Below are 27,597 nucleotides of genomic sequence, written 5' to 3'. Positions count from 1 at the left end.
GTGCCTACATGCGTCGGACATAAACTCTCACTCTTGCCAGTGGCCCTTGGCTGGGCCTGTGGCGCTCAGTGTGTCGGCTTTGATGCTGGTTCAAGGGAGAAGATCAGAGCACAGGATGAGTCTCTAAAGACATACACACACACACACACACACACACACCTCTGCTCAAAGCTAATGATGACTCCCAGCGGACCCCCAACCCCTTCGTCCGTACCTCGACCCCAGAAGCTGCCTGACTACAAAGAGCCAAAAAACAGCTCCTGGTGGCAGCCAAGCATAGTGGCAACACCTCAGGCAGATCACACTACTAGGGTGTGTGTGTGTGCACGCGTGTGTGCATGTGTGTGCGTACTGTAAGCTTTGAAAAAAATCAACTAATGTCTGTTTTATCGTTCCACCCTGCATCCATGCCAAACGTTTCAGACTTTGAAGTATAAAAGCTGGCTCTAGCCTTTTTCAGAAAGTGAAGTGTTTACGGCATAAAGTTTTCCGTTTAATGAGATGTTTCTCTTTTTGAATGAAATAGCGGCGATCGCTGAAGAGTTGCGATTGCATCAACGGCAAAAATTTCCCGAGCAAGTCAATCTGACGGGCCAAACCTTTAATTAGATGGTACTTTGGAGGAATTAACGATGAATAGAAGACATGGAGATATCTGACCTATCCTCTAAAACCATCAAGTCTGAGAGAAAAAACAGACAGATTATGGGCTGTAATTACATAAACACAGATGGATTCTTCTCATGCCTTGGACATCCAGAACATTTTTTTATTGGTTTAGCCCTCCGCAAAGTCTTTAACAATCTTGACAGGTTCTTGGTGTGCAAAAATTTAATTGAAGGGTGTTTGTGAAAATGTCTGCTTTTTGATTTTCTTTCCTTTCCCTCATTCACTTTCATTCTGCGTCTCTCTCTGTCTCAGCCTCTCCTCTCTCTCTCTCTCTCTCTCTCTCTCTTCACTGTGATGCATTGTGGGTCATGGGAAATAGTAAATTACAGATTTAATTAGAAAGCAAAGATTTAGTTTTGGCATGTTTTATGCATAAGAGCTTGGTAATGGAGTAGATACTGTAATCTTTGCTGTACTGTAGAGAAAAGTTCAGCTTGTTTTACAGATACACTGGCCTCTTGTTCCCATGTTAGTTCAACAAGGTCAGTGGTTCCTTTCATTAGTAGGACTGCAGTCATCCTATTTCTTCAAGGAGACATCGAGAGGAAAAAAACAAACATTGCCTCCTACAAGAACACTAAACCGGAGCATTAAGTTGTCTTTTAAATCATACTTTTTCACACGCCAAATCTTAACATCAACTGTTTCCTGTTCGAACGTAGAAGAAGTAAACTGTGGGTTGTCTGGTGCATTATGGGATAGCTCTGGGAGGAACAAAGATTGATGAAAACGTGGCTTGCAGGTTTGAATATCCAGGACCGAGCAAAACACATTTTCATCCTCTTGAACAACTCCTTCAAAGCTGCCTAGAGCAATGCACATAACTCTCCAGTACTCCAGTAGAGATGTTCCCTGAATCTTATTTGATGTGCTGCTGTTGAAATAGGTGCTGTGTGCTCGGGAAATCTTCCCTGACAAGCCTGTAGGCTGCTACGTTCATGCATCTGGACCATAACAAACCTGTACACCTTCCAGATTGCATCAGAGCCGCTTTACTCTACAGTGAGGACAGGGCCAAGAGTAAAGCTCTCCTACTAGGGGGAAATAAAGAAATAGTTATCTCTGTGATGATTCAGGCTTAGTGGAGCATCTTTGGCTGCCTTTATGCTAACGTTTTACAGAGACATGTATATTCCATATATGCTTTTTTTTGTGTGTATTTTTTCAGAGGAAGAGATCAGAATCTATGTGCACAAGATATTTCTGAATGGCAGCGCTGATGTGAAATTACATGCCCATCCACTTATAATGATCTCAGTGTACTTTTTTAGGACTCTTGAGAAATAAAGTATTTGATCTGTTCAAAGCAAGTTTATGTAACTTTTGAAATGAGAAATTATACGATTCCTCTAAAAAAATGAAAACGCAACCCACTCAATTTAAAACACACGGTGGTTTTGCAGCCACAGCCTTACTTGGTCTGGTAGCTAATGTTAGCTAATGTTACCGTACTTTAAATAGAAACTGTAGTGCTGTGAAACTGACATTGCTAAACCATTTCACTGACTTTATGACTCTTCCTTTTAAAGCAACTAGCTCAAGCATCTTGGGAAATGAAGGGAAATACATTGTACTATTATCTTGTAAAAGCTAATTGTGGCTCCAGTGGCTGCTGTTCAGCATAACGTATGTATCTTGCATTAATGTCCCATGGCACAAAACATCATCGCACTGGTTCAGCATGCAGCTGTCTGAGGTGGAGGGATTTGCATGAATGAATGTTTTATACGTCTGCAACTGTAGGGAGGATGAGAAAATCCAGTTTAAATTGGCAGCAAGAACTAACTTTAGTTGCCTCTTTCTCTCCCAGTCTGTCATCACACTGGTACTTAGTTTAAAAAATCTCACTGACGGATCTAATAAGAGCTCCTTTAAGACCCTGTTATCTGGGTCACAGGTGCTCTTTTCTCTGTAATCTACATTGCAGCACTGGATACCAAAGGTAAAGCCTACAACAGGAAACATATTTTATATACATATATTGAGAGTGCAGTATGAGTAGAAATGTAATTCTGAAGGATTTTGGACCAACAGGCCTGACTCTGGGAGTTCTGGCAATAAAAAAAACCTTAATGCTGCTGCTAAAAAGTTAATTGCTCATTTAGCTTTGAGGCAAAAATCCTTCAATAATCATCTTTTTATAATGGACAGATATTATCTGATGACATAATTACTTTCAAGGAAACCATCCACGATGTTCCCTTTTATTACAGATAGCGGTAATGAAGGTCGAAAAAGCATTCTGGTGAGGGGAGGTGGTTGTTGGTTGTTTTGCTCTGCGGTTGTGGGACGTGTGAGTGAAAGCAGGAGGGATTTGATGCAGGCGGTCGAAAGCCAGCTGTCCCAACGCGGGATTGGCTGGACGGCATCAGGAGTGCGAGCAAAGTGCTGACCACTGACCACAGACAAGTCAGCCTGTTAACCACCACCAGGCCTCTCCTACACAGTCCTGCTTCTTCTGCTTGACGTCGAAGAACACAGCAGTTTTTCTCTAAACTATTTTCTTTTTATTTCCTGTTTATTTTTTTTTTTAAATCAGTCTATCATCCTTCCTTCTCCTACTTATAGCTGCCATCACTTTCTATTTTGTTACTTTTCCATCATACTTCCAAAATTGTTGATCGCATCCTCACAGAATACCAACACAACAATCTTCAGAAATATACACAAGGACTGTCTATATTTCTGTGAACTGTAAACAGGATACAAATAGTGCGAAGAAGTGAAGAGTGCATGGAGAGATGAGATAAATATTAAATGGTTTAAAAAATGATGTTATACTTATAGTAGGTGGTTATTTATAGTATGTACAGTCTGTTCAGATATACAGTAGTGAGTGAAATATATTGCACATTTTGTATTTTAGACTAAAAATAAATATATATAATTTGTAGATACAGTGGGTATTATAGTGTTCCAGGGTTATTGCACAGTGCCGCAGTGAGTTAACTGTTCAGAAGTGTGGCGGCGAGGGGGAAGAAACTGTTCCTGTGTCTGCTGGTTTTGGTGTACAGTGTTCTGTAGCGCCTTCCAGAGGGGAGAAGGTGGAACAGGTTATGTCCAGGGGTGTGAGGGGTCTGCAGTGATTTTTTCCCTGCCCGTTTCCTGACTCTGGAGGTGTACAGATCCTGGATGGTGGGCAGGTCGGCACCGATAATCTTTTCCGCAGACCCGACCGTCCGGTGTAGTCTGATCCTGTCCTTTTTGGTGGCCGACCCAAACCAGACAGTGATGGAAGTGCAGAGAACAGACTCAATGACCGCAGTGTAAAACTGGATCAGGCAGGTTGTATTTCCTGAGCTGGCGCAGGAAGTACATCCTCTGCTGGGCCTTTTTAATCACTGTGTTGATGTTGGACTCCCACTTCAGGTCCTGGGAGATTGTAGGACCCAGAAACCTGAAGGATTCCACAGACGACACGGTGCTGTTGAGTATGGTGAAGGAGGGGGTGGCAGTGATGGGGGGGCTCCTCCTGAAGTCCAATGTCATCTCAATAGTTTTGAGTGTTTTCAGCTCCAAGTTATTGTGACTGCACTGGAGTGGAACTGAGGGGTCTCCTGTGCAGTCGTTGGTGTGGAGGGAGAAGAGCAGCGTCACATCCCTGAGGGGCGTCGATACCGACCGCTCAGGTGCTGGATATGATTTCTCCCAGCCTCACCTGCTGCTTCCTGTCTGTCAGGAAGTTTGTGATCCACTGACGGGTGGAGGCGGGCACAGTGAGCTGGTGAGTTCTGGCGGATGGTGTTGAACACCAAGCTCAAGTCCACAAACAGGATCCTTGCGAACGTCCCTGGGGAGTGGAGGTGCTGTAGGATGTAGTGCAGTCTCATGTTGACTGCAGCCTCCATTGACCTTTTAGCTTGGTAGGGAAACTACAGGGGGTCCAGCGGGGGGCCCGTGATGTACTTCAGGATTATTGAATAACTTGCGGTTGCTGTTTTTTTTTTTTTTTTTACTCCCGAGGTTGTGGTTATTAATCACTGACAGATTCATTTTTGTCTCTTCTTCTATATTGTCTGCCTGTTTGTCCACTCATCCGCCCACCTCTCCTTGCACAGACAACCTTCTGGCTCAAAGATTGCTCACTTGTCTTTCTTTCAGCACCTTTTTCCCCTTTTCCTTTCCTTTGGTTCTTAAAGGGGCACGCATCCCAGTTCATAAAAAGCCAGCTTTACATGCTGAAGTTCAAGTCTGTGTTTGCGAGCGTGAACTATGAACTTCAGCTCCACTGGAGTTGTCTTTTTTTTTTTTTTTTCAAATAATGTATAGTCCAGTGACTCTAATGGGAAACGATATACCTGCTGTCTCATAGGCCATTGATTTAAAGCAAGCGTTTAATATTCATGTAATGTATCATATGAGAAAATAATTGCAGATGTGAATTGACTTATTAGCCATTTTTAGGTTGGTTTCCACCAAAAACAGATATTTCTTAGTTTTTATGTTCCATATTTTAAAATATTGAGTGTTAAATATCTAGTCATATTCACAGGTTATAAAGCAGTTTTCAATTTTAAGACTGTGAATATAAGGACCATATGAATACATGTGATAGTAGAAGATTCCCAAGGTCAGGGTGTGTGTGTGTGTGTGTGTGTGTGTGTGTGTGTGTGTGTGTGTGTGGGTTGCCATAATACCTACAGCAGTAGGAACAGCACAGCAGAGCCAGATGCTGCGCAGGTGGAAACGAGAGAACAGCTCCTATCAAAGCGTCCAAGTGAATCTGCATATCGTCCTTCTCACTCTGTTTCTGTCACTCTCCCTCCGTCTTCCTCCCATTGCCTCCCAGACTCCCGTCTCTTTCCCTTTCTCCCACTGCGTTTGTCCCTTCGGTCTCTCCATCTTCCTCTCTGTGACACTGACTTTGTCTTTCTCCGTCTGGTCTTATCATCTTATCCACTTCTCCCCCTCTCACTTTGTCCGCCTGTATTATTTTAACTGACACAAAGTTTTTTTGTTTTTTTTTTTAATTGACACACAAGTGATGCTTTTTTTGTCTTTTCCATTCAGCCTCCCTAAGAAACCTAATTTGTCTTTCTTTCTTTCTTTCTTTCTTTCTTTCTTTCTCTCTATTTCTCTTTCTGTTTCTATTTCTCTATTTCTTTCTCTATTTCATTCTTTTCTTTCTTCCTCTCTCTTTCATGCTTTTTATTTCTCTTTTATTTCTTTCTCTCTCTCAATTCGTCTCTTTCTTTCTTTCTCTTTCTCTTTATTTTCTTTATTTCTCTCTCTCACTCTTTTCTTTATTTATTTCTCTCAATTTCTCTTTTCTTTCTTTCCTTCTCACTTTCTCGCTTTCTTTCTTTCTTTCTCTTTCTCTTTATTTTCTCTCTCTTTCTCACTCTCACTCTTCTCTTTCTCTCAGTCTCTTCTTTCTTTTGCTTTCTGTCTCTCTGTCTTTCTTTCTTTCTTTCTTTCTCTATTTCTTTCTTCCTCTCTCTTTCATACATTCTACTTCTCTTTCTTTTCTTTATTTCTCTCAATTTCTCTTTCTTTCTTTTTCTTTTTATTTTCTCTCTCTTTCTCACTCTCACTCTACTCTTTCAGTCTCTTCTTTCTTTTGCTTTCTGTCTCTCTGTCTTTCTTTCTCTTTCTTTCTTTCTTTTTCCTTCATATATCCTTTTTATATCCTCCCTTTGATTACTCACCCTCTCTCTTTTCGTTTGACTTTCTGTCTCCTGTGTCTTTCTGTTTCTCGTAGCAGATTAAATAACCCAAAGTGTTTGAGTGAATCATCACAGAAAGTCCCTGATAATATCAGCTTTAATCGTTTAGACTAAATAAACATTAACTTTGTCATATTCTATGTTTGGGTGAAAATTCTCATGAACAAAGACGGGTGTGTGGTAATAAAAGGAAGCCATAAACTGCACGTACAGATTATCATTCATGCACGTATGACACATTCACACTCTTTTCCTGCAAATTCCATTGTGCACAGTTTGTACCAAATCACTAATATAATCACTTTTTTTTCCATCTTTAGAATCACTCTGAATGAATCCCTCCCTGAATCATCCAAATCTAAATCCCTTTTCCCTTCTGTGTGTTCCTGTCTCAAAGCTCACGTCATGGTAGATGAGTACAGAGGTTGTGCTCCCTGTACGCGTCGTGTGAAGACTTTCCTTTGATTTTAGATGTGACTCCTCAGTGGATTTCAATCGAATTTCAAGCTGAGAAGGTGGAGAAGCAGCTGGAATGCAGCTTAACGCTGTGGCTCCCAGGCCACTTCGCAGAGGACTGCAGTGATAAAGCTTATGATTATGTGAGATGTGAGACTGCAGCTATTTAAATATTTCATAGTTATAATTGTTTGTCTTCATCTGGTAGCTCTTCAAAATAGCTCCCCTCGCTGAGATTTTAAAAAATGATTCATTTGAACTCGAAGCTGCTTGTGACTTGTTGAGGGAGCTCAGGAGAGCCCTGAGATTTTGTTCAGCGAGGAAAATAAACGAAAAGCGTTCTGTGAATTTCATTAAAGTCTCATGAAATAGGTACATACATTTTTCACTTCAGTGAAAGCAGTTTTCTCCCAGACTAGAATCGTTTTCACTCTTCTTATAACATTTTGTCATATTTTACTGGAAATACAAGGAATAAAATGTCACAATAAGAGGAAATGAGTGAACATGTTATTGTCTCCCCATCAAGGCTTTGAACACTCTTGTTGTTGTGCAAGTCTGCGCATGTGCAACTGGCCCTGTACCAGCGACACAACATTTAAAAATGGCTGTCAGAGGAATGTATTATGCTGCTATGACGTCATATCACATAAATAGTAGATATTAGGAATCTCTCACCGCTGCAATATTTCCTATGCAAAAAGAACAACAGAGATATCAACAAACCTGTAAAATGGCAGCAAACCTTTGCTGGCAGTTACATCTCAATAAAATCCAATATTATAAGGTTACTCTAGTGATTTTCTATTTATATTTCTATAAAGTGTGTGAACTATAAGAGACAGTAAAACAAAAGGTCAGAACTGAAGCAGCAGAGGCTGAGATATCCTGAATTTCAGTCCCTACTATGGGTCAAGCTCCAAAAACACTAGATCCTACATTTCCCACAATGCAACATAAAGCATCTTTTCGTTAAAAGCTCATGCCTTTCAAACCCCACTCCTCCAATTTGTAATACCGGCTTTCTGTTACAAATGTGAAGTCTTCAAGCTCAAGCAGAGATAATTTTGATGAGGTCACTATGACATCATCGGGGTGATTTTCTCAAATTTGACAAAGCTCATCTGGCTCCGCTGCTGAAAATATTGTACAACTTTCACAGGCTTGACAAAGCTCCTCTTCCCGAGCCACAGAAGACATTTTGCATATTAACTGTTTTCACAGGCTGCGTAGCGCTAATCATGGTGAGTAAACTGAGCATGTGTAAGATCGCTGGAGTGCCCTTTAAGACTAATACGTTATATTTAGCTACACTGTAACAGAGGTTGTACGCTGTTTATATCTGGTTTCACTTATTACTGGAACTTGTGTGATTACAGGGCTGCATTCACAGCATAACGATCTCATTTCATCTCCTGATGAAGCTTTACCTTTGCTCGGTAAAATGCTGAGATTGTCAGTACCGTCTGTTAAACACACTCTGTACAGGTGCTTGTTATTTTGTACATCTTACTATTGTATTTTTCAGCAAATGTAATAAATATTTGATACATGCATGTGAAACTCCTCCTGACCTTCTCACCACCTACACGAAGTTTATCAAAGAGCTTTCGTGCCAAAAAGTCAGTAGATTTTTTAAGAGGGAATATAAAATTTCAAGCTGTTGGTCTTCAGGCCCGGGGGTGTTGGAGGGAGTGTTGTAAAGTCATTTAGAGTACCATGACCTCTACTCAAGGCCTACACACACATTCACACTCACATGCACACACACAAAGTTTAGCTGATTTATCTTCCCTTCAACACAAGCCCAGATATCACACACAGTTACTGCAACATCTGTGTGTGTGTATGTGTGTGTGTGTGTGTGTGTGTGAGTGGGCAGCTTGTGGAGTAAGAGGATGAAATGGTCACTGTCACATCTGATAGCAGTCACAGTGTCTCTGTCTGATGTGAATAACATCTCATTCTCTATAGGTGGTTTCCTCTCCTCTTTGAAAAGTGTTTGAAGTACAAAGAAGCCAGATTGGCTGAGTCGCAAACTGAGATGCCTCAATTATCATAATTTGTTTTGACCGAGTTGCAGCAATATGTGGTTCAGGATTGGACTACTCAAGCTCCTCAGAAATGCTATGAAGCTAGACAGACATTCCTTCCCTCCCTGCCTTTTATGCTTGGTTTGTTACTTAAGTTCAGCATTTATGTAACTTGGAAATGTCTTGGGATGAGGGGAGCTTTGACCTTCCTGGGTGTGGGTATAAGGTGGGGCTGGCACTTTTGGGAGAGTCTGATTGGTTCCAGTATTCCCACATCAACACAATTTTCTCTTCAGCTGTGACTTGGGGAACAAAATGTGTCATTGGTCCATTTTGGGCGGGTCCCCACATCATAAAATTACCAGAAAGTTTTAACAAGCCTGGCTCAGGTACAAAAATACATTTTTTTCTTACCTCAGGTTTGGTTCTTCTAAATAAAATATCCATTTAAATAAATTCAAAATGTTGGCCCCTTTACTTTTTTGACTACTTCAGATATGTAATTTCTTAAATATGTCTGAAACTGCTGGACACACTTAATTATAGAGCCATGTGTTGGGGTAATGTGGGAAGGAGATGTTTCCAGTGGACAGTCTGCAGTCACTTATCTAGTCACAAAGACTCCTCATATTGCTATGGTATGTCAAAGGATGAGGGCAACAATGAAAGAGAGACTGAACGTGTATATGAGAAAGAAAATAGTGCGAAAATCAAAATCTTCTGTTCTATTAACAAATGTTTTGGATATAGTGATCTCATTTTTAAAATAAACAATTATTTGGTTTGTTGCAATGAGAAAATCTTTACCACTTTCATGTCTGTATGATAAATACACAGCTACAGCCAGCAGATGGTTAGCATAGCTCAGCTTAGCATAACATAAAGACTGGAAACAGGGAGAAACAGCTAGCCTGGCTCTGTCCGAACTAAATCTGCCAACCAGCAGCACCACTAAAGATAGTCTTCCCAGCTTGTTCTGGCATATAACCCCTGTAAAACCACAATTTGCCAATTTTTACATTTCAGACTTTGTGTGGATTAACCATATAATGTGGTAATTGGTAAGCTCTAGAGGTGTTGGTGGGCACATTTTGTTACCTTCAGACAGAGTTTCAAATAAGCATATTTCCCAAAATGTTGAGCTATTCCTTTAACACACAAATCCTGCAGCTGCAGCAGTAGTAGCAGAAGGCAGAGTAGACAAATGTATGATGATGAATATCTATGTTTGGTCCACTGCAGGTGAAAAACCTAGTCGGTTGCATAAATCCAGTTTTGGTTCCCAGTCAGTCTGCACTCTGTGGTGGTGAAACCACAGCCTGTTGAACCTCTCTGTGCTGAGTGGAAACTGGCATGGAGATGATGATAGTGTATGTATGTTTGTGTGTGTGTGTGGTTGTGTGTAGCATACGAGAAAGTATTTAAATCAGTGAGAGTGTGATGGAGTAAGAATAGTAAGAATGTGTTGATGTGTGTTTTGGGTGCTCAAGCAATTAAGTTAGGCTACTTGTTTTGTGTGTGCTTTGCAGAATATAGCACATATCTGAGGTTTTAGCTACTGTTTATGCCTGCATGGGTATTTCTGTGCACGACCTTCTAATTGCATTCGACATGCCCCTCTTTATTCATTTTCCTCTTCTCGCTCTGTGTGTCCGTCGTCATACTGACTCTGCTGGCCCTTTGCTGTGGGAGAAAAAACCTCCAGCTGAGACAGGAACCGATTCCCCAGAGAGCACATTATCATTATGGCGCATATTGTACTTAAAAGTAGAGGAGGGAGCGCATTTGTTGGTTTTTGTCATTTCACGCTGTCAGAAGTGGTCTCAGAATGTCTCTAGGTTTGCTGCCACTGAAAAAAAAATCATGGGCTTTTGCTTCGGACTGACAATAACAGGGGTTTATTTAGGGAAACTGGAAACCACAAAACCTATTAGACCTTTAAGTATAAATCACATGTGATGGTTTTAAAGGCTTCTATGGTCGATCTCAGCGCAGTGTCTGTGAAAAGAATATCCGCTCATCACTCACTACTGTATATTTACACGGAAACCCTGTTTGTAAATATGTAATTTAATCCTATTTTCTGAAAATCGAAGTATAAATCTAATCAAACTACAAGAACAGTAGTGAGAAATGCAAAAGCATACCAGTGTTTAACTTTGTCTAGAGAGGTATTTTTCTTTCCCCCTGTCTTTCTCTTCAGGGATAACGTTGTGACCGTGTGTGTGTGTGTGTGTGTGTGTGTGTGTGTGTGTGTGTGTGTGTGTGTGCTTCCATCCCATAGTGGAGTACGACAGAGAGCTCTCTCCGCAGCGGCGTCACCACAAGGAGTTTAAGTTCAACCTCTCGCAGATCCCCGAGGGTGAAGCTATCACCGCAGCCGAGTTCCGACTCTACAAGGAGTGTGTGAGCCGCGCCTTCCGCAATGACACCTTCCTCCTCAAAGTCTACCAGGTGGTCAAGGAGCACCCTGACAGGTAACACACACACACACACACACACACACAGTTATAAGCATGTATATTGTACTGTAGCTCCTTGTTTTCAAATACATTAACTTAGATTATCAAAACCAAGATTATTGTGGCTGCATCCTTATATCAGATGGAAATATTTTTATTTTATACAAATTTTCCTGTAATTCAGAATGATGTATTTGTTATCTTTAGAAACTCAGGGATCCTAAAAACATGCACAAGATGGGTGTACATTGATGCAACATGGATGGACCTGATAGAGTTACACTGGAACTGCGATTTAAAATAATGTATTGCTGAAAAAAAAACACGCTCAGTCAACTTTTTTCTGGATACTAAAGGGTAAAGAGTATGATTTGAAAAAAAAGTCACCTCTCTATCTTTCTATCATTCTCCCTGTGTGTTACATAGACTCTGGGCTCTTGCTGTGTTTATAATGTAAAATCAAGCAAAACCACGTCTTACAGAAATAGCACAGCTTCAAAATCCTCCCGTCCCCCAAATGAGCACAGCTAATACATGCCAAACATTTACATTACGTCTACAGGGGTAGATAAACATCCAGTAAGATTTCTGAATGATATTTGTGTTTTATCAAGCCCGCCCAGTGAGAACCAATACTAACACGAAGAGAATGTCTGATATATACATCTAATGTTGCCTGGTATATTTTGTTTATCAGTGAACACACATCAAAGTAACTGTGTGCCAGTCTTTCTTCATGTATAAACTGTGAAGCTGTAGATATATGGAGAGCCATTACGCTTGATTAATATGTTATTTTGTGTTAAGCAACGTCAAGAAACAAAAACACCTTCGGGTGGGGTCTCTAACACCAAATGTTCTCAGACTGCAGTCCCAGGATAAAGCTGATCCACTCTGAAATCCTCGGATTGAACAAGTTTAACACTTTCAGCTATAGATGTAGGCAAAGTATATTTTTCCGTCTGTCAAAAGGTTTCTATGGGTATCAAAAGCTACTTATTTGCTGCATTCCTTTATCCCTACAATGGGTGGTTTGTGCTCTCCAGCCTGGAGGTAAAGCCTTTTATTTTTGGAGATATTTGGAGATTAAAGGGCCCATATATCTCCAATTTCTGTATTATTGTAGGACAGCTTTTCTTACCTTGAAGAAAATTACAGCCTAGATGGTGCACTATCAGGTGGAGAAAGATTGTTGCCTCTGTATTTACATTTCATGAGAGTGAATTAAAGGTGCAACATGCATTCAGTAAAAAAAATCAAACTGCTTATTTTACAGTCTCATCTTTAAGATGTATGTTTAATTAACTGCTCTGAAAGTGTCTCCTGAAGATTGATGGGCAACAATATGACAAAAAGCACAGCCTAGAAGTAAACAGTTATTTGCTCTATAAAGGCTTTGCTGTTGTTTTTCTCATTTTCTGCTTTTTTGCAAAACTGTACCTTCGTAATCGCCCAATCAGCGGGGAGCCTATTAACTTTCTTGTGCCCCTCCTTCCCGTAAAAACCTGACTCCTGTTTTGACTCTAAGCCATAATGATAGAGCGCTTAATTAGCCTGACACCCTTTGTACTTTTCATTTGATTGGGGCGGTTTCTCTAACAGCAGGCAAGGAATGTGAGAGACTACAATGCCAAAAATGTGGCAGGCCTGACATCCAATGAGAAAGGGCAGGTTGCTGCGAATGCTGTTTTTACTGACCAAAACCCATTCAGCAGCATTTTGCCAGCCGTTACACTGTAGCTAACAGGATGATTTCATTCCTCTCTTCCCTAATACACATACTTCAACTCCTGCTAGAGGTAATATTACCTTTATTCTCATTCTTAGAGCACAGAGAGCTCTTCCCTGATCTTTTCCCTCCAGATGTCTCACTTACATATTGCTTTTACATTCTTACAAATATGCCTTTTCAGCAGTTTAAAAGATGAAAGCACATTAGCTTTGAGCTACACTCTCTCACATTGCATCACAATTTTAACAACAGCTACTGACAAGACTTATAAAGGAGATTTATTGTAGCAAAAAAACACTACTTTGACCCTTAACCTTATTATTCCAGTTCATTTAAGCAGTCAGTCAATAAGCAGTTTTACAGTAGGCTCTCAGTAGCCTTCGCCCTGCAGGCGGCTCTGTGATGTACCCCCTGCTGTTCTTCGTCAGGCGAACGGTGGCTGTGATGATGAGGCGGAAACATCGGTACGCTGGCTCATGCTGTGACAAACGTGTGAACTTAGCAGTAGGGTGGAGAGCGCGTGTGTGTGTGTGTGTGTGAGGGAAAACAGGGACTAGAGGCTCATACGGAAGCCGTCAGAAACACTCTCATTAATGACCAATAAAGAGGCGCTGCTGATGCATGACTGCAGGGGCATTCTCCGAACACCTGGATGATTGCGAGGCTTTGATGTCGGTTTGGGAGGAGGGTCTGACCGACCCGATGCTGTGTTATTACTACTGTAATGGGACAGTGGGAGGACAAGCCCTCTTATCACTCACACTCTGTCTTTTCCTCACATCTCCTCTGCTCTCTTTTCATTTAACACTCTGCAGTGGTATTATTCTCTTCCACTGTTTGACATCTTCCATTTTGAAGCCTGATTTCATTCTCACAAAACATTGTAAATGATATTAACATACCTGTAGCCTGATACCAAAGATTTAATTCCTTCCTCTCCCCTGTCCCTCAGAGAGGTGGACCTTATGGTCAAACCTACAGTGGAGAAGAATACAGTGCATTTTCTGTTAAGTGCTGCTATTCATCTTCCTGTCATTTTGTTATGATACTGTTACCCTGATACGAACCAAGAGCTCCTGTGTCTCTCCTGAGTTCTTAAAGAGGTAGATCTCTTTATCTCCGCTTTGAGCTATAATGAGACTATACTGCACAACAACAGAGCAAAATGATCAGACTGAAGCAGAGCAGACACTTTAAATCATGTCCTGTTTCCTCTTTTTTGTATTTTTCGTGTTTTCTGATGTTGGTTCGTATTTTATACACTCCTCCTCTCTCTCTCTCTCTCTGTAAGTTTTGTGCTTTGCTACATACTTCTCAGATGTGTCTCTCCCTGTACGTTCTCTTCCTCGGTGCTTAATCAAATGTGTATCATTTCTCTGTGTTTCATAAATCCTGTCTTCTTGTCTTTTTAAAAAGTTGGGTTGCAGGATTTTTAACTCTTAATCTACTTTAACTTAACATTTTTGATCATGGGCCAGTTTAAAACTAACCTCTACCCCATGAAAAACAAATTTCCATCACATTTGTAAAAGCCAAATTTACCCATTTTAAGTGAACGGATCAAACCTGGCAGCTCTGTCAGAACTTGATTTAAAAACCTTCAAGTTGTGGCAAACTTAAAGGTCAATGAAGCTCTGGTTAAAAAATAATTTTGAAATCTAAATGGGAAAGAATGATCTCATCAAATCGTGACCATGGCAGTCATGGTGTTGGAAGTCTTACAGGATTGCTTTTTTAAAGAGGTCATATGATGCCCCTTTCTCAGTTTAATATTTTCATTTTTGTGGTCTATTTACAAACATTTGAATGTTTTATGGTCAAAAAGCACCTAGTTACAGCTGTACAAGCCACGGATGCAGCCCCTCTGTCTCACTCAGCCTTAAACGGTTTTGTGTCTGCTCAGTGCCCTCTCCTCTGATTGGCTAACTGTTTTCTGAGTGACGCACGACCAGGCCAACCACAGGTACCAGACTGTAGCCTACTGTAGCTAGGTAAAGCCAGGGCTCTGGGTAAAACTCATTGGTAAATTGTGCTGACCACCACTGAGGATAATGTTATCCAACCTATGGAAGGCTGTGCAATGACAAAATTGCTTCTCTCTGTCTCTCCTCTGTTCCGCTCTGTGTGTGTGCATGGAGGGACTAAGCCCCGCCCCCAGTGAAACACAGAGCAGAGGAGAAGAGAGAAAGTAGTGCGACCATAAATGACAGCAAAACATGGTAGAGACTCTCACACTGAGCTGAGATGAAATAAGTGCACATAAATTAGGTAAATAACATAAGACAATGGTAGGGGAAACACTGAGCGAATAGTTGTGACATCACAACCTTAACGACTCGTTTAAAGTCATAGTTTCTGAATATGGGCTGTGTGTATTTCTTCGTGGACTGAGCGTTTTGATACTTTCATAGTATTTATGTAGCACCTAGACCTGCTTTATAATCAAAAAAGAAATGGAAATCACTTTCTACAATATGTCCCCTTTAAATCAGATAAATTAGATAATTATGTGTTTGTTACGACTGCCAGCAAGCTAATTTCTCTCATACATTTTATCTTTTTTATTCATACAAATAAATTTGTGGCCCTAATCCTCTTTCGTACATTCACAATTTGTAGCAAAAAACTTTTTTTTTTTCCTCTTTGGCTCTGTACATTTTGATGTTTAACTCAGCAAATAAGAATGTTATCTTTTATCCAAGCAAGTTTTCCTTTTTATTTTTTCACATGTTCTCCCAGAGAGGCAGATCTGTTCCTGCTGGAGTCTCGCAGGCTTTGGGCTGCTGAGGAGGGCTGGTTGGAGTTTGACATCACCGCCACCAGCAACCTGTGGGTGATGAGCCCGGTGCACAACCTGGGCCTGCAGGTCAGCGTGGAGACCAGCAGTGGTAAGACATTAGATTATATATCAATTTTAATGCACAATATACTCAGTTTCACATGAAAACAAACATGAATCTGTAGTTCGAAGTAAAAGTCATATAATTTGGAGTGCTGTGTCTTTTGAAACAGGGCAGAGCATCAGCTCCAAAGAGGCAGGGCTCGTTGGACGTGACGGCGCGCTGGAGAAGCAGCCCTTCATGGTGGCGTTCTTTAAGGTCAGCGAAGTGCACATCCGCACCGCCCGCTCCACTGGCGGCAAACGTCGCCAGCAGAACCGCAACCGATCCACCCAACCACAGGATGGATCCAGAGGGCCCAGCCCAGCAGGTCAGTCTGACATCTGCTACACGAACACTGAACCTCAACTGACCTCATCACACCGCGCAACAATGAACACAAGCAGACACAAAAATGACCGCGCCCTAACCTCACTACATCCGTAACTGATGGCTAACCTGTTGAGAGCAGGGGATGGGCAGCATGTGTTTGAAGTATCCCTCTTTGAGAAACTTGATAAATTGAACCTGACTTGTGCTGGATCTCTTTAATCAGCCCCCGTCAGTTGAAAATCCTCGCCCAGGGATGATGTCCAAAATCTTTTTTTTTACTGTAGTTTCTCTGTATGGATTAAGGGTATTACAGTGTATCCCAGAAACTGCATTTTGAACGGTGAATATATTTCTCAGAGCAATATATAAGATGTGTTATTTATGAAGGGGATTTCTGTGGCACCTCTCCAGACAGGCTGAGTTATTGAATGGTGGGTTTGGCTTGAGTGTTTAGCTAAAAAGACTAAAGTAAATGAGGAAAAGATGGAGTATGAGATATATGGGTGGTGTTAGAGAGCATAGAGCAGAGAGGAGTTAAAGAACTGGGGGTCAAACAGGAAAAAAAAGAATATATTATGGTAAAAAGAGAAAAAGCAAGCATGTCAGACTGTTTATTTGATAATATAATAATTCCCAGTAGAGAATTTGGACAATAGAAAATGGCAGAGACACAAAACAGCGCAGTAAATATTAAAGAATTTAAGACGCAGACGGTGAATCATCTTGACAGGTGACCTCATCCTCCTCATCAGTCCCCCACGCTCCTCTTCCTACTCAGCAGATGATGTAATGGGCAGGTATAAGCTTGATGTTATGAGCTCGGCAAATTAAATCAAACCCTAATCCGCCCACCTTTCACCTGCTGTGTAATTCTGGCCAGCCTTTATAGCGCTTAAAGCTAAGCTGCTCCTGTGAGGCTTCATTGTGTGACTGCTACAGCACATAAAGCTCGCGCTCAGTGAGCCTGCCGTTAATATCTGTCTGATCCTTGGCTAATTTGACAGATGAAGCATCACGCTAATATTAAGCCTTCACGCCTCAGAGCTTTGACTCAGAGAAGATCCCTGTGTGTAGCAGTAAATATAGTGTCTCCAGCAGGCAACCACCTCCATATATTTCAAGTATTGGTGATATTTGGTGATAACTTTTCTTACATCCAGTATATTTTAAAATTCTTGCTTTCTACCATATCTTCACATGACAACTACGGTGTGGTTAAGGTGAGAGAAAGACTGGTTGTGGCAAATAAACTTTGGCTAAACTATGGTTAAGGTTAAGCAACTAAAACTCTTTGTTAGGCTTTATCAAAGATCATGGTTAGGGCTAATAAAAAGGTGAACTTTCCAGCTTGCTACATAAAGGGTACACTATTTTTTGCAGTGGCACTGAATGTTGCCTTTGGAGGTAAATTGTGAGAAGATCATAACATTATGTAACTTCTTCTTACTTTACTTGAATAGTGTACTTTGGATTTATGTCATAGATGTCAGCCTAAAACCTCATAAACTTGATTCTACAAATGGCAAAATAGTTCAAACTGTGTTTAGGAAAGTACACATAACATTGTTTACACAGGACATACAGTAGTATTGCTGTATTTAAATATCTCATATAGAGCTGTGTATTGGCAAACCTTCAGGCCCAACAGCAGTCTGAATTCGGCACACCTGCTTGTGGGACTCATGTCAGACTTGTGATAAATGACGTGCCAGAATCAGCCCAAGTATATCTGTGCTGATTCCAGGGACTGAGACTCTCTTAAAATTAGTGACGGTGCTGCTAACTGTAGCCGAGGCTCAGCCATAACAGCTCAAGTCTGCGCCCCCAAAACCTAGCCAAATCTGGCAGCCAAACTAGGCCAGAGCCGGCTCACTTTTGGTCGTCCGATGCCAGAACACAGCTTAGTGCGTTGACACACAGCTGCAAACGGCCCGACTTGGCCAGCTACCTGGGAAGCGATTTACCTTTGCTTTGCTTTTTCTGCTCACCCGATTTAATTGCTATACCATCTGCATGGTATACAGAAGTATTTGCTGGACAAGCTGGGTGTGCTCTCTCCACTGCTCCCTGAAAGTCTTTTGCTGAGATTTGTTGGCTTTATTTTCTGTTTGTTCAGTGCATCTCCTTCGACTTCTCAGTAGGTTGCAGCATGCTGCTGTTAACACAAGAGGTTGTAAGTTAAATTCCTGCAGGGCCTTTTCTCAGTAATTGCATTAGATGAAAGCTTTGGCTGACATAACAGAGAACAAAGACTCATAATTTGTTATGCTACAGGACAGTTAGGGTGTACCACATGTTCAGTTTTGGCTCCAGACCTATACTCTCTTCTACCCAGCTGTCACTTTTGGCTTGAGATGTCCTAAGATGTCTTAAGACTTTAAGTCGAGATGTCTTGAAGACACAGTGATACGGGGGTACACGGTGAATCAGGGGGCTAAGGTGTACACCATGTGTTCACAATGTGGGTTCCTGTAACGGATGTCATCCCTGCTTTCCTCCAGTAAAGGAATATTTATGTCAAATGTAAATATATTCATAATTAAAGAAAGAGTTAAATGCCGTTATATAACAGTCTGTCTCTCACTGAACTACTTTTATAAGCAAACTGTTAACACAGCAGGTTGTCTGTAGTCTGTTTTAGTGTCCCAGTCTGTGTCAGGAGGATGAGAAAACCTTCTCTGATGTGAATCTGCTCAAAAATTCTGCTCTAACAAGGACAATCTGTTAAATATGTGTCCTGGAGGATTGGACTTTACATAACCCAAAACATCAAGACCTCTCCGCCTCGCCACTCGGGACGACGGGGAGTGTAAATATTTAGATCCTACACAGGAAGCGGGGAGGCCCCCCTCGCGACAGCCGAGTGTCCGCGGCCAGTGGAGGACTGCTGGGATTGGACGGGATGGGAGGATCCGTGAGGAATTCAGGAGGGCATATGGTTTCAATACCGCATCACTCACTCCAGAGACAGGGAGGAGGACAGGATGGATGGGGAGAGCATCCGTCTTGTGGAGCTCTCATAGGGAGAAACAAAATGTGGATGTTGTCCCCCAGTTTCTGTTTGGCACAGAGCTTCAGTACATCAGTTCAAGCCACTGCAGCTTCACCTAAAAGGAGTATTTCACCGATAATTCACCCTACTTTTTCCGAAAAAACATGAGATCTAAGGCCGGAAGGCAGCAACGTGTTTGTTTTTAATTGCTCTAGTGTGCACTAGCTTTCACACACTGTAGAGGCTTTTTAAAACTTTTTTTCAGCACGAGTTACTTTGCTCTGTGTGTATTCTGAAAATAGATTTTATCCTCTGCCCAAATTGCATACTCCTGACCTGTGTGGTGCAATGATTTTACTACATCTTTTTTATTAGGTTGTCCTCATTTCGAGTGCAACTGACAACTGAAGAACTATTTTTGTCCATTTTCATTTAGATTTTGGTATTTGGCCGCACTGCTTTGCTTTGTCATAAATTCCTAAAACGCCTTTCTCAGTGTGCGAAGGATATAAAACGACCTTTTAACATGGAATCTACATATTCCCAGCTGTATTCCCTGCAAGGCTTTGGGCCTTGTTATTTTCTCATTTTCATAATTTTGCGAGCTGGATTTAAAATGACATGTGATATTAAATACCTTCCAGATGACACAAGAGGACAAATTCGGCCAAATAGATTTCTGCAGCATTAGTTTTTAGATAATGGTGTGATTATATGAGTAATAAATCAGTTTTTTTTTTCCACTTTTTACTCACAGTTTTGTTCTAACGTCTTGGTCATTTCTTCAGTTTAGTAGTAATTTACACATTCTCTTAAATTGTGAGTTATGAGAACAATGCATGAATATTTTTGATATTTCCGCCCCCTCTGGGCGTGCCTGATCTGTGCGGAGTGGAAAATACTGCTGTGTACCTTGCCAAAAGAACAATACAACACCTTTAAAGGTAATTTGGGGTTTTGTGGGCGAAGAAGGCCGGGGAGGTAATGGGAGTCAGGTTGGGCTTTGGCTGTGGGGGAAGTTAACAACCATCCGGGGAAGGAATATCACGTCCCAGCAAAGCACAGGCGGCCTGTAATTAGGCCTAGCCAGTCATTAGCTGCGCAGCTAAAAGACTGACCACGCTAACAGTATCGCTTAAAGAATTATAATAACACGGCTCTTGGCCAGCTGTGTTTTTTCATCTGTCTCTTCTCTCCTCCCGCCTCCTCCTCATTCTCCTCACTCCTTCCCCACCCGACCTCCTTTTGTTTACCGTTAGAGTAATTAGACATGGCGGAGCTCCCTCGCAGGGTTTAATAACCTCTGTGATGAAAGACAGGAAGAAAGATAAACTTCAGTAGTAGTGCTTGGAGGGAGGGATGGAGGGAGAGGAGAGGAGAAGGGACAACAGTGACATTCTCTCATGTCTTCATGGGCATTGGGACTCTCTCCTTCTGTCTTCCGGGTTAAGGACGCAGATTTTATTTTAAACATTGGGCTATACTGTATAACCCAAGTTTTCTGTCACCACCACCTCTATGGGAGTTCATGTAATTGCTACTGTAAAACATGCAATCTTTCCTTGCTCCAAAATGAGTCCTGATTTGAGAAATTGCTGGAGTAAACTATAGAATTACAGTGAGGCGGTTTGAGAGATTGTGGTCTGTTGGGCTTGAAATTACTTTTTAATGTCATATGTCACACACACACACATATATACACAAACACACACACACACTTCATACACGTAACACCCTTGCTATAAAGTCTGAGTTGGCACCATTTGATTCTTGTATTTTCGGAACGACATGTGATAAATACAATTTATAGCCTTTTCCTCCTGACAGAGGTGCTGGTCAAAGTGTTTTTGAGGCTTAATGAATGGCAGGTAGTGTAGTGAAGGGTTAATGTCAGCCCGGGACTCATACAGTGTATCGAAAGTCTCAGTGTTAAGGAGCTACAGTGCCTAAGCTCAGTAAGGAGCAGTGTTTCCCCTGCTATTGAATAGACAGGGTGGGGAACCAGCAGTGACGGCCCCACCTCAATGAATTCAATGTGAATTAGTTTCAGTGGAGAGTTTTAGTGTCACATGGTCAAATGGATGTTTGTCTACTCACATAGAAACATTTCCAGGTTAAACACTGTTAGGTAAGCTGCTGTAAAATGGGAGCAGAGCTCAGTGCCATTCACATTAGCATGTCCTTAAACGAACTCCTGCTTTCCCCCCATTTGATATTCAAATATTTGGTCCGGACGAAGCAGGTGAAACTGGAGTTAATGTCTTTTAGGCGCTGCTGATGCTTAAAGGAATAGTTTGACATTCCAGGAGATACACTTATTTGCTTTCTTGCCCGAGAGTTAGATGAGAAGATTGATACTACTGTCATGTCTGTATGGTAAAATAAAGCTACAGCTAGCGGTTGGTTAGCGTAGCTTAGCATAATAGTGGAAGCAGGGGGAAGCAGCCTGTTAAGATTGATAAGAGTCCAGAAAGTCAATACACCTGGTCCAAGAAAGAGTCTGGCACATAACCCCCGAATAGAACCACACCTTGTCTTTTTTATACTTTGTTTTTTGTAAGGATTAAACTAACAAGATTTAACCTTTCAATCAATGAGCTTTAGAGATGCTGGTAGGTGGATTTTGTTACCTTTGGACAGAGCCAGGCTAGCGGTTTCCCTGTGTTTCCGGTCTAAGCTAAGCTAACCCATTGCTGGCTGTAGCTTAATTTTTACTTAAAAATAAGGTAATTTCCCAACATGTTGAACTATTCCTTTAATAAATGAGTCATAAAACCATCTGAATTATGTAATTTTATATTTTTTGGGCTAACCAACTACGCCTACTAGAATACTCCCAAAGACACTGGAGTGTCATAACAGACTTAGTATAAGTATTAGTACATATTAGTATAATAAGTATAATATGCAGACTACGTTTCTTCCCACCTCAGCTCTCTGTCAGGGAAAGGAAAAAGAAATGAATGGAAGCCTCATGGGAGCCGGAGCTCAGCGGTAGCTGTGTGGCATTAAATTTTTACAGGCAGGAAGGGGAGATGTGGTTTATGGGCACCACAAATCTGGGCCTTTACACTCAATGAAAGCCCACAGTAAATATCAGCTTTATTCCTCTTAAAGAGCCCCACAGACTGTAAATGCAGATGGCTTTAAAGGCCGAGAGGTGCAAGGAAAATGAGTTGTGTGTATGTGTGTGTGTGTGTGTGAGAAAGAGAGGAAAAGGGAATATGTTGTTAAATACCAAACCTTATATCATACAGCATACAGAAAAGCAAGGTATTATTTTAACATGTGTTGGTATCCACATTTTGTTCATTGTCATTTTCATTGGAAAAAAAAAAAACTACAGGAAAAATATCTGCTGATTATATAACAATATCTTGATATGTTATGCTAATGTGTTAAACGCTCCTACACATCAATATTTACTGCAAGTGTGCATGGAGCTTGCTGATGATATAACTATATGTCTGATCGCACAGAATGCTCACCCATTTAATCAATTTATTCTGATAAGTAAACAGAGGAATACGCTGTTAATACAAAAGTATTAACAGTAGAAAAATAATTAAGATACAGTCATATCTGATGTCTGCAAACAAATCTAATTGATGCAACACATGTGAGATGATGAGTTGTTTGTTTTTTTTGACCAGGCCAGTAGTTTAAGTGATGAGTGACTTTATTAATGCCTACCAGTGTAGAAACCTGACAAGTGTGCAGGCAGCTCTGCAGCTTCACTCACACTCAACCCTGTGACCTGGAGCTGAATGTCACGCACCATAAACTAGACCTGGATGAGGGAGCAGGGGGTCCCTGGGACTGTGTGTGTAATACGGGTATGTGTAGTTTGAGGCAGTGAGTACAGCACTGAGTACTATATGTTATTCACAGAGAAACACACACAAAGAGAGACATGCTCACCGTCACATACACATAAAGACTGAGCTCTTAAAACTGATCGATGTACGGCTCCGTTGCCCCAGTCGTCACATCATGATTGAGTCTACATGGTCCACATTCCAATAGAGACTTATAAATCTCCACACATTAACTCTGTAAAAGCCCTATTATACTTTTATTACTGTAATGTGTCATTTAAGAGCCATTGTAATTCCTCTCTCAATAAACATCACCTCAAGTTCACATCAGGTCATCCAAGTCATTCAGCCTATCGGCTTTGTTCTTTTCTGGCACTTTTCCTCTGCCCTTGGTTGTTTCCTGTATATAAACACTGTACACACTGCACATGTCCCCTACAATGCATACTAAAAGTGCTTTTTATTTGCTGTTGTAATAATTATAGGAAAAAATCAGTAGGATCCTGCAGCAGCTGGTCTAGAACCAGACTGTTTCCTTGTTTGTGAAGGTCAACACACAGTAAATCTGTTAAATCCAAATGCTCTCTGCTGTTGAAGACTCTGGCAGGTCAGTCAGTCCACAGGGAGGCAGGATGAACACCACATGACCCTGCATTCATGTGTTTACACAAACACACACACACACACAGATGGAGCCGAATATGCATGCCTGAATGCAGAGTGCCCGTGCATCCATAAAAAGATTACACACCGGCAATCACACACATCATCAACGGTACACACACTGACATAAAATCTTTTAATTCCACATTAGAAGACACTCAGCGAACTGCACTTCCTATCAAAGAGGAAGGAAACCTAAACTGGGGAAACACCTGACTGTATCCGACAGTTATGGCTGACACTTTGACCTCACTCGCTGCCGCCTGTCGTGACCAGTCTCACCTTTCCTTTCCTCTCTCTTACAAAATTAACCTGTTGAATCAAATGACGTATTCACGTTTTGCTGTAATAAAAAGAAAGCGGGAGGATTTATATCACACCTGATCTGCATCTGATTTTTGTGATGACATCTGAAAGGCAAATTTTAAGGAGGTGCGGGTGAAGCAGGTTGAGTTGAACATGATGTGAACAATATTCTCTTTTCTTGCTCTGTCTTCCCTGTCTCCTTCCTTTTCTTTCTCTCATGGTTTACTTCAAGCTGAGATGAATCCAAGTGCCAAATTCAACTTGCTCCCTCTCTCTCTCTCTCTCTCTCTCTCTCTCTCTCTCTCTCTCTCTCTCTCTCTCTCTCTCTGTCTGCCCTTTTTTTTTTTTTTTTTTTACATTTGAGATGAATCCAGCTAAAACACCAGGGTCTGGTCATTGCACTCAGTGTGTCTGTTTAATTTGAAATTTGATTTGATGATGAAATCTTAATGCAACAACTAATGCTCCGGTTTAAACACTTTAAATAACAATTCTTCCTTTTAACGAGCAGTAAAGTGGACTTGGCTGCTAAACAGATAAACATCTGGTGGTTTGTGTGTCTGCATGTGTTTTTGTATGTAGGGGATACTGGAAGTGAATGATAAAGGTAGAGATATAAGTAGCAAACATCAGTGAACCGTGCTGAATGGAAATGTGTTTGTATATACAGTACATTATGTGTGTGTGTGTGTGTGTGTGTGTGTGTGTGTGTGTGTGTGTGTGTGTGTGTGTGTGTGTTGGCTGCTGTTGGTGAGTTAGTGAGGTGAGTGGCTGGGTGGTGGCTGTGACTTAGTGACAAATCTCCGTCTGCAGTCTGACTCACTCTCTCTGTCTTTTTTTGACACACACACACACGCAAACTTTTCTGGAAAAAAATCTGATGATGGATATAAGGCTATATATTTTTAATTTGCTTGTCCATATATTATAAAGGTTTTTCTTTCTGTAAAAGCTTTAATTGCAGTAATGTGCAGCTTTTTCCTTTATGCAAACAGTTACTCTGTTTATTGCCTATGAGAAGCAAATAACCATGTTATTTGCTTAGTTTGACAGGATAAGTGGCTGCATTAAACAGGCTAATGATGCAATGAATAACTTTGAAAAGTAGCAAATGAGACAGCCAGTTAGACAAAAAGTCAGAAAGCTGTTCATGCAGCTTGTAAAAGTTATTGTAGCCCAAACAACTTCAGCAGTAACTCTTAGGCTAAACATGGAATCAGAAAGCAATACACAAATGACAACCAGTTACAATTCAAATCACTTGCAGGCTTAGAGCTGAAGGGCCGCTTGGGGCGCTGGGGCCACCGAGAAGCCATGTTTAGTTGATCAGAGTGCTTCACACTTCCTCATGACCTTCTGTTTTGACTGTGAGGATTTCTTGATGTCTGTAAACGGTGCTACTATTCATCACAAGTCTTCCTGGATGAGGCTTTTTTTTTAAAAATACAGGACTAACTAGTGTTATAGCTCTCTTCCTGTCATTGTCTCTCTCATGGAGGTTTGTGAGGAAAAAAAATAATCAAAACAATAAAATCAATGAGGCAAGACAGAGAGAGTGAGCGAGAGAGAAACACTTGAAACGTCAGTGGAAAGTTGGTGTCACCGTCTTGACTTCAGCGTGGTGACCGATGCCAGCAATGACCTCTCCTCGTCTGTGAAAACCAAACCTATACCTGGGACTGTCTGCCGCCGTCCAACCCGCTGCTGGGCGGCTGCAGAGTGGAACAGAGAAAATTAAGAACAAACTGCAGGGCAGGAGAGTCCATAAACACAGTAACACAGTTGTCACTGTGTCACCACTCGCGATGTTTGACTGCCAATGGATTCAAAACGCATTAGACAGCAGATGAATGTGGAGCACGTACAGCGCAGTGACCACTGTAATGAGAATTTGTGCCTATGCTCTGGTCTACGCCCTCACATGTGTCTCCACCCAGTGTATTACATGAGGCGTATTGTGTTATTCTTCTGCTCTCAGATTCAGAATGTAATGCGTCACATTCACAGGGTTTAATTGGGAATACTTGTAAAAACATTATTTTACACGGGGTAGTTTTTCGCTGAGCGCGTTCGTCCCATCGGTCATGTTGTGAGACACGTTTCACACACCGAGGGGCCACATTTATGCAAACTAGACTAGAAAAATGTTAACTACAGGATACGATTCCCTCCTAAGTCACTGTGTCTGTTCTTCTGTTTCAGATTACAACAGCAGCGACCAGAAGACAGCTTGCAGAAGACACGAACTCTACGTCAGCTTCCGAGAGCTGGGCTGGCAGGTATTAAACATGTTCATTTACAGTACGTCATATGCTCAGTATGCTGTCCAAGCACTTCTAAAGCGTTTATAACTGTTTCAAATGGCCCACACAGTCTCTCTTTAGGTATAGCTTTTATATTGTGACCATCATCTACAGGCTACATATCTAGAGCACTTTTATTTTAGATTTTTTTATTAACATTACATAATAAATTCTCCTTTGTATGTGGTTGACAGCGTCACTTGACCAGTATGCACAAAGTATCAACACCGCTGACTGTAAGACGGTCAGACCGCCAAACAAGGGTGTGCTAAACAGAGAAAATCAATTAAAGTAGCTCAGTGGGAGTAGACTCAAGTTTCACACCGCAGGTTTGTGTGTACGTGAGTGTGTGTGTGTGTGTGTGTGTGTGTGTGTGTGTGTGTGTGTGTGTGTTTACTCAGAGACAGACAGAGGAAGAAATAGAAGAGAGGGGCAGAGTTACGCACATCCTTCCAAACAAGCTGTAAGCTGTTAACACAGCACTGACATCTAGAGGGAGATTGCCAGCACTCTCTCACACACACACACACACACACACACACACATATACACACACACACACGCACACACACACAGTTGCACAGAGGAAGGAAACTGAGCAGAAAAGAGAGAGAGAGACAGGCAGAGAAGTGAGAAGAGAAAGACAGATAGATATTATTGACACAGACAGGAAAGTACGGACACTTGATAAAAACACGAAAACAAGTTAGAAAGAGGCGAAACACGCAGAGAATTTGTCAGAGTAACAGTAAGACACCGAGAGGAAGGAAGCAGAAGAGAAGTATTGCTTCCCTGAGCGATTCCACAGACATGAGAGTTTGAGCAGGGATTTGTCCTCAGAGACAAGGTTAGCGCTGAATTTCCCAACAGAAGTGAGGTGGGTTACTATAGTAGACAAACAACGCTGCATCGTCACACAACAATTGACGTGATGAGCTACTTATTCAGTTGTTTACAATCATGCAAAGATATTTTCCACTAACGGTTGAATTACACAACCAGACCTGACCTTTCTAGAATTTGGTATTTATAAAGCCTTAATGGGCTTGTCCTTTAAAAATACCAAATAACCCTTTATGTTTACTGCCATGTCTCTCTAAAGGACTGGATCATTGCTCCTGAAGGCTACGCGGCCAACTACTGTGACGGAGAGTGCTCCTTTCCCCTCAACGCCCACATGAACGCCACCAACCACGCCATTGTACAGACACTGGTAAGACCGACCCACCATGTTTATCAAGCTCCAGGTCCAGTCAGTATGTGTTTATGTCTCCGGTCATACAGG

General features: G+C 41.4%; 2 protein-coding genes across 2 annotated transcripts in view; both read left to right on the top strand.

Annotated features, from left to right (window-relative positions):
- The window catches only part of zgc:101569 (uncharacterized protein LOC449822 homolog), a 50,024-nt gene extending 38,834 nt beyond the window's left edge, over positions 1-11,190 (top strand). Inside the window, exon 8 of the mRNA XM_044340231.1 lies at positions 11,109-11,190. The gene's annotated coding sequence lies outside the window, so the exon portion shown is untranslated. The remainder of the gene's footprint in view (positions 1-11,108) is intronic.
- bmp6 (bone morphogenetic protein 6) overlaps positions 1-27,597 on the top strand; it is a 49,390-nt gene that overhangs the window by 18,152 nt on the left and 3,641 nt on the right. Inside the window, exons 3-7 of the mRNA XM_044340227.1 lie at positions 11,109-11,301; positions 15,758-15,906; positions 16,031-16,228; positions 26,212-26,288; positions 27,415-27,525. Of these exons, the coding sequence (XP_044196162.1) occupies positions 11,109-11,301; positions 15,758-15,906; positions 16,031-16,228; positions 26,212-26,288; positions 27,415-27,525 (728 nt within the window). The remainder of the gene's footprint in view (positions 1-11,108; positions 11,302-15,757; positions 15,907-16,030; positions 16,229-26,211; positions 26,289-27,414; positions 27,526-27,597) is intronic.

This window comes from Thunnus albacares, chromosome 21, assembly GCF_914725855.1.
Source record: "Thunnus albacares chromosome 21, fThuAlb1.1, whole genome shotgun sequence".
Classification (NCBI taxonomy): Eukaryota; Metazoa; Chordata; class Actinopteri; order Scombriformes; family Scombridae; genus Thunnus; species Thunnus albacares.
Note: the sequence above shows the minus strand (reverse complement) of the source record. Positions and strands in the feature narration are given on the sequence as shown.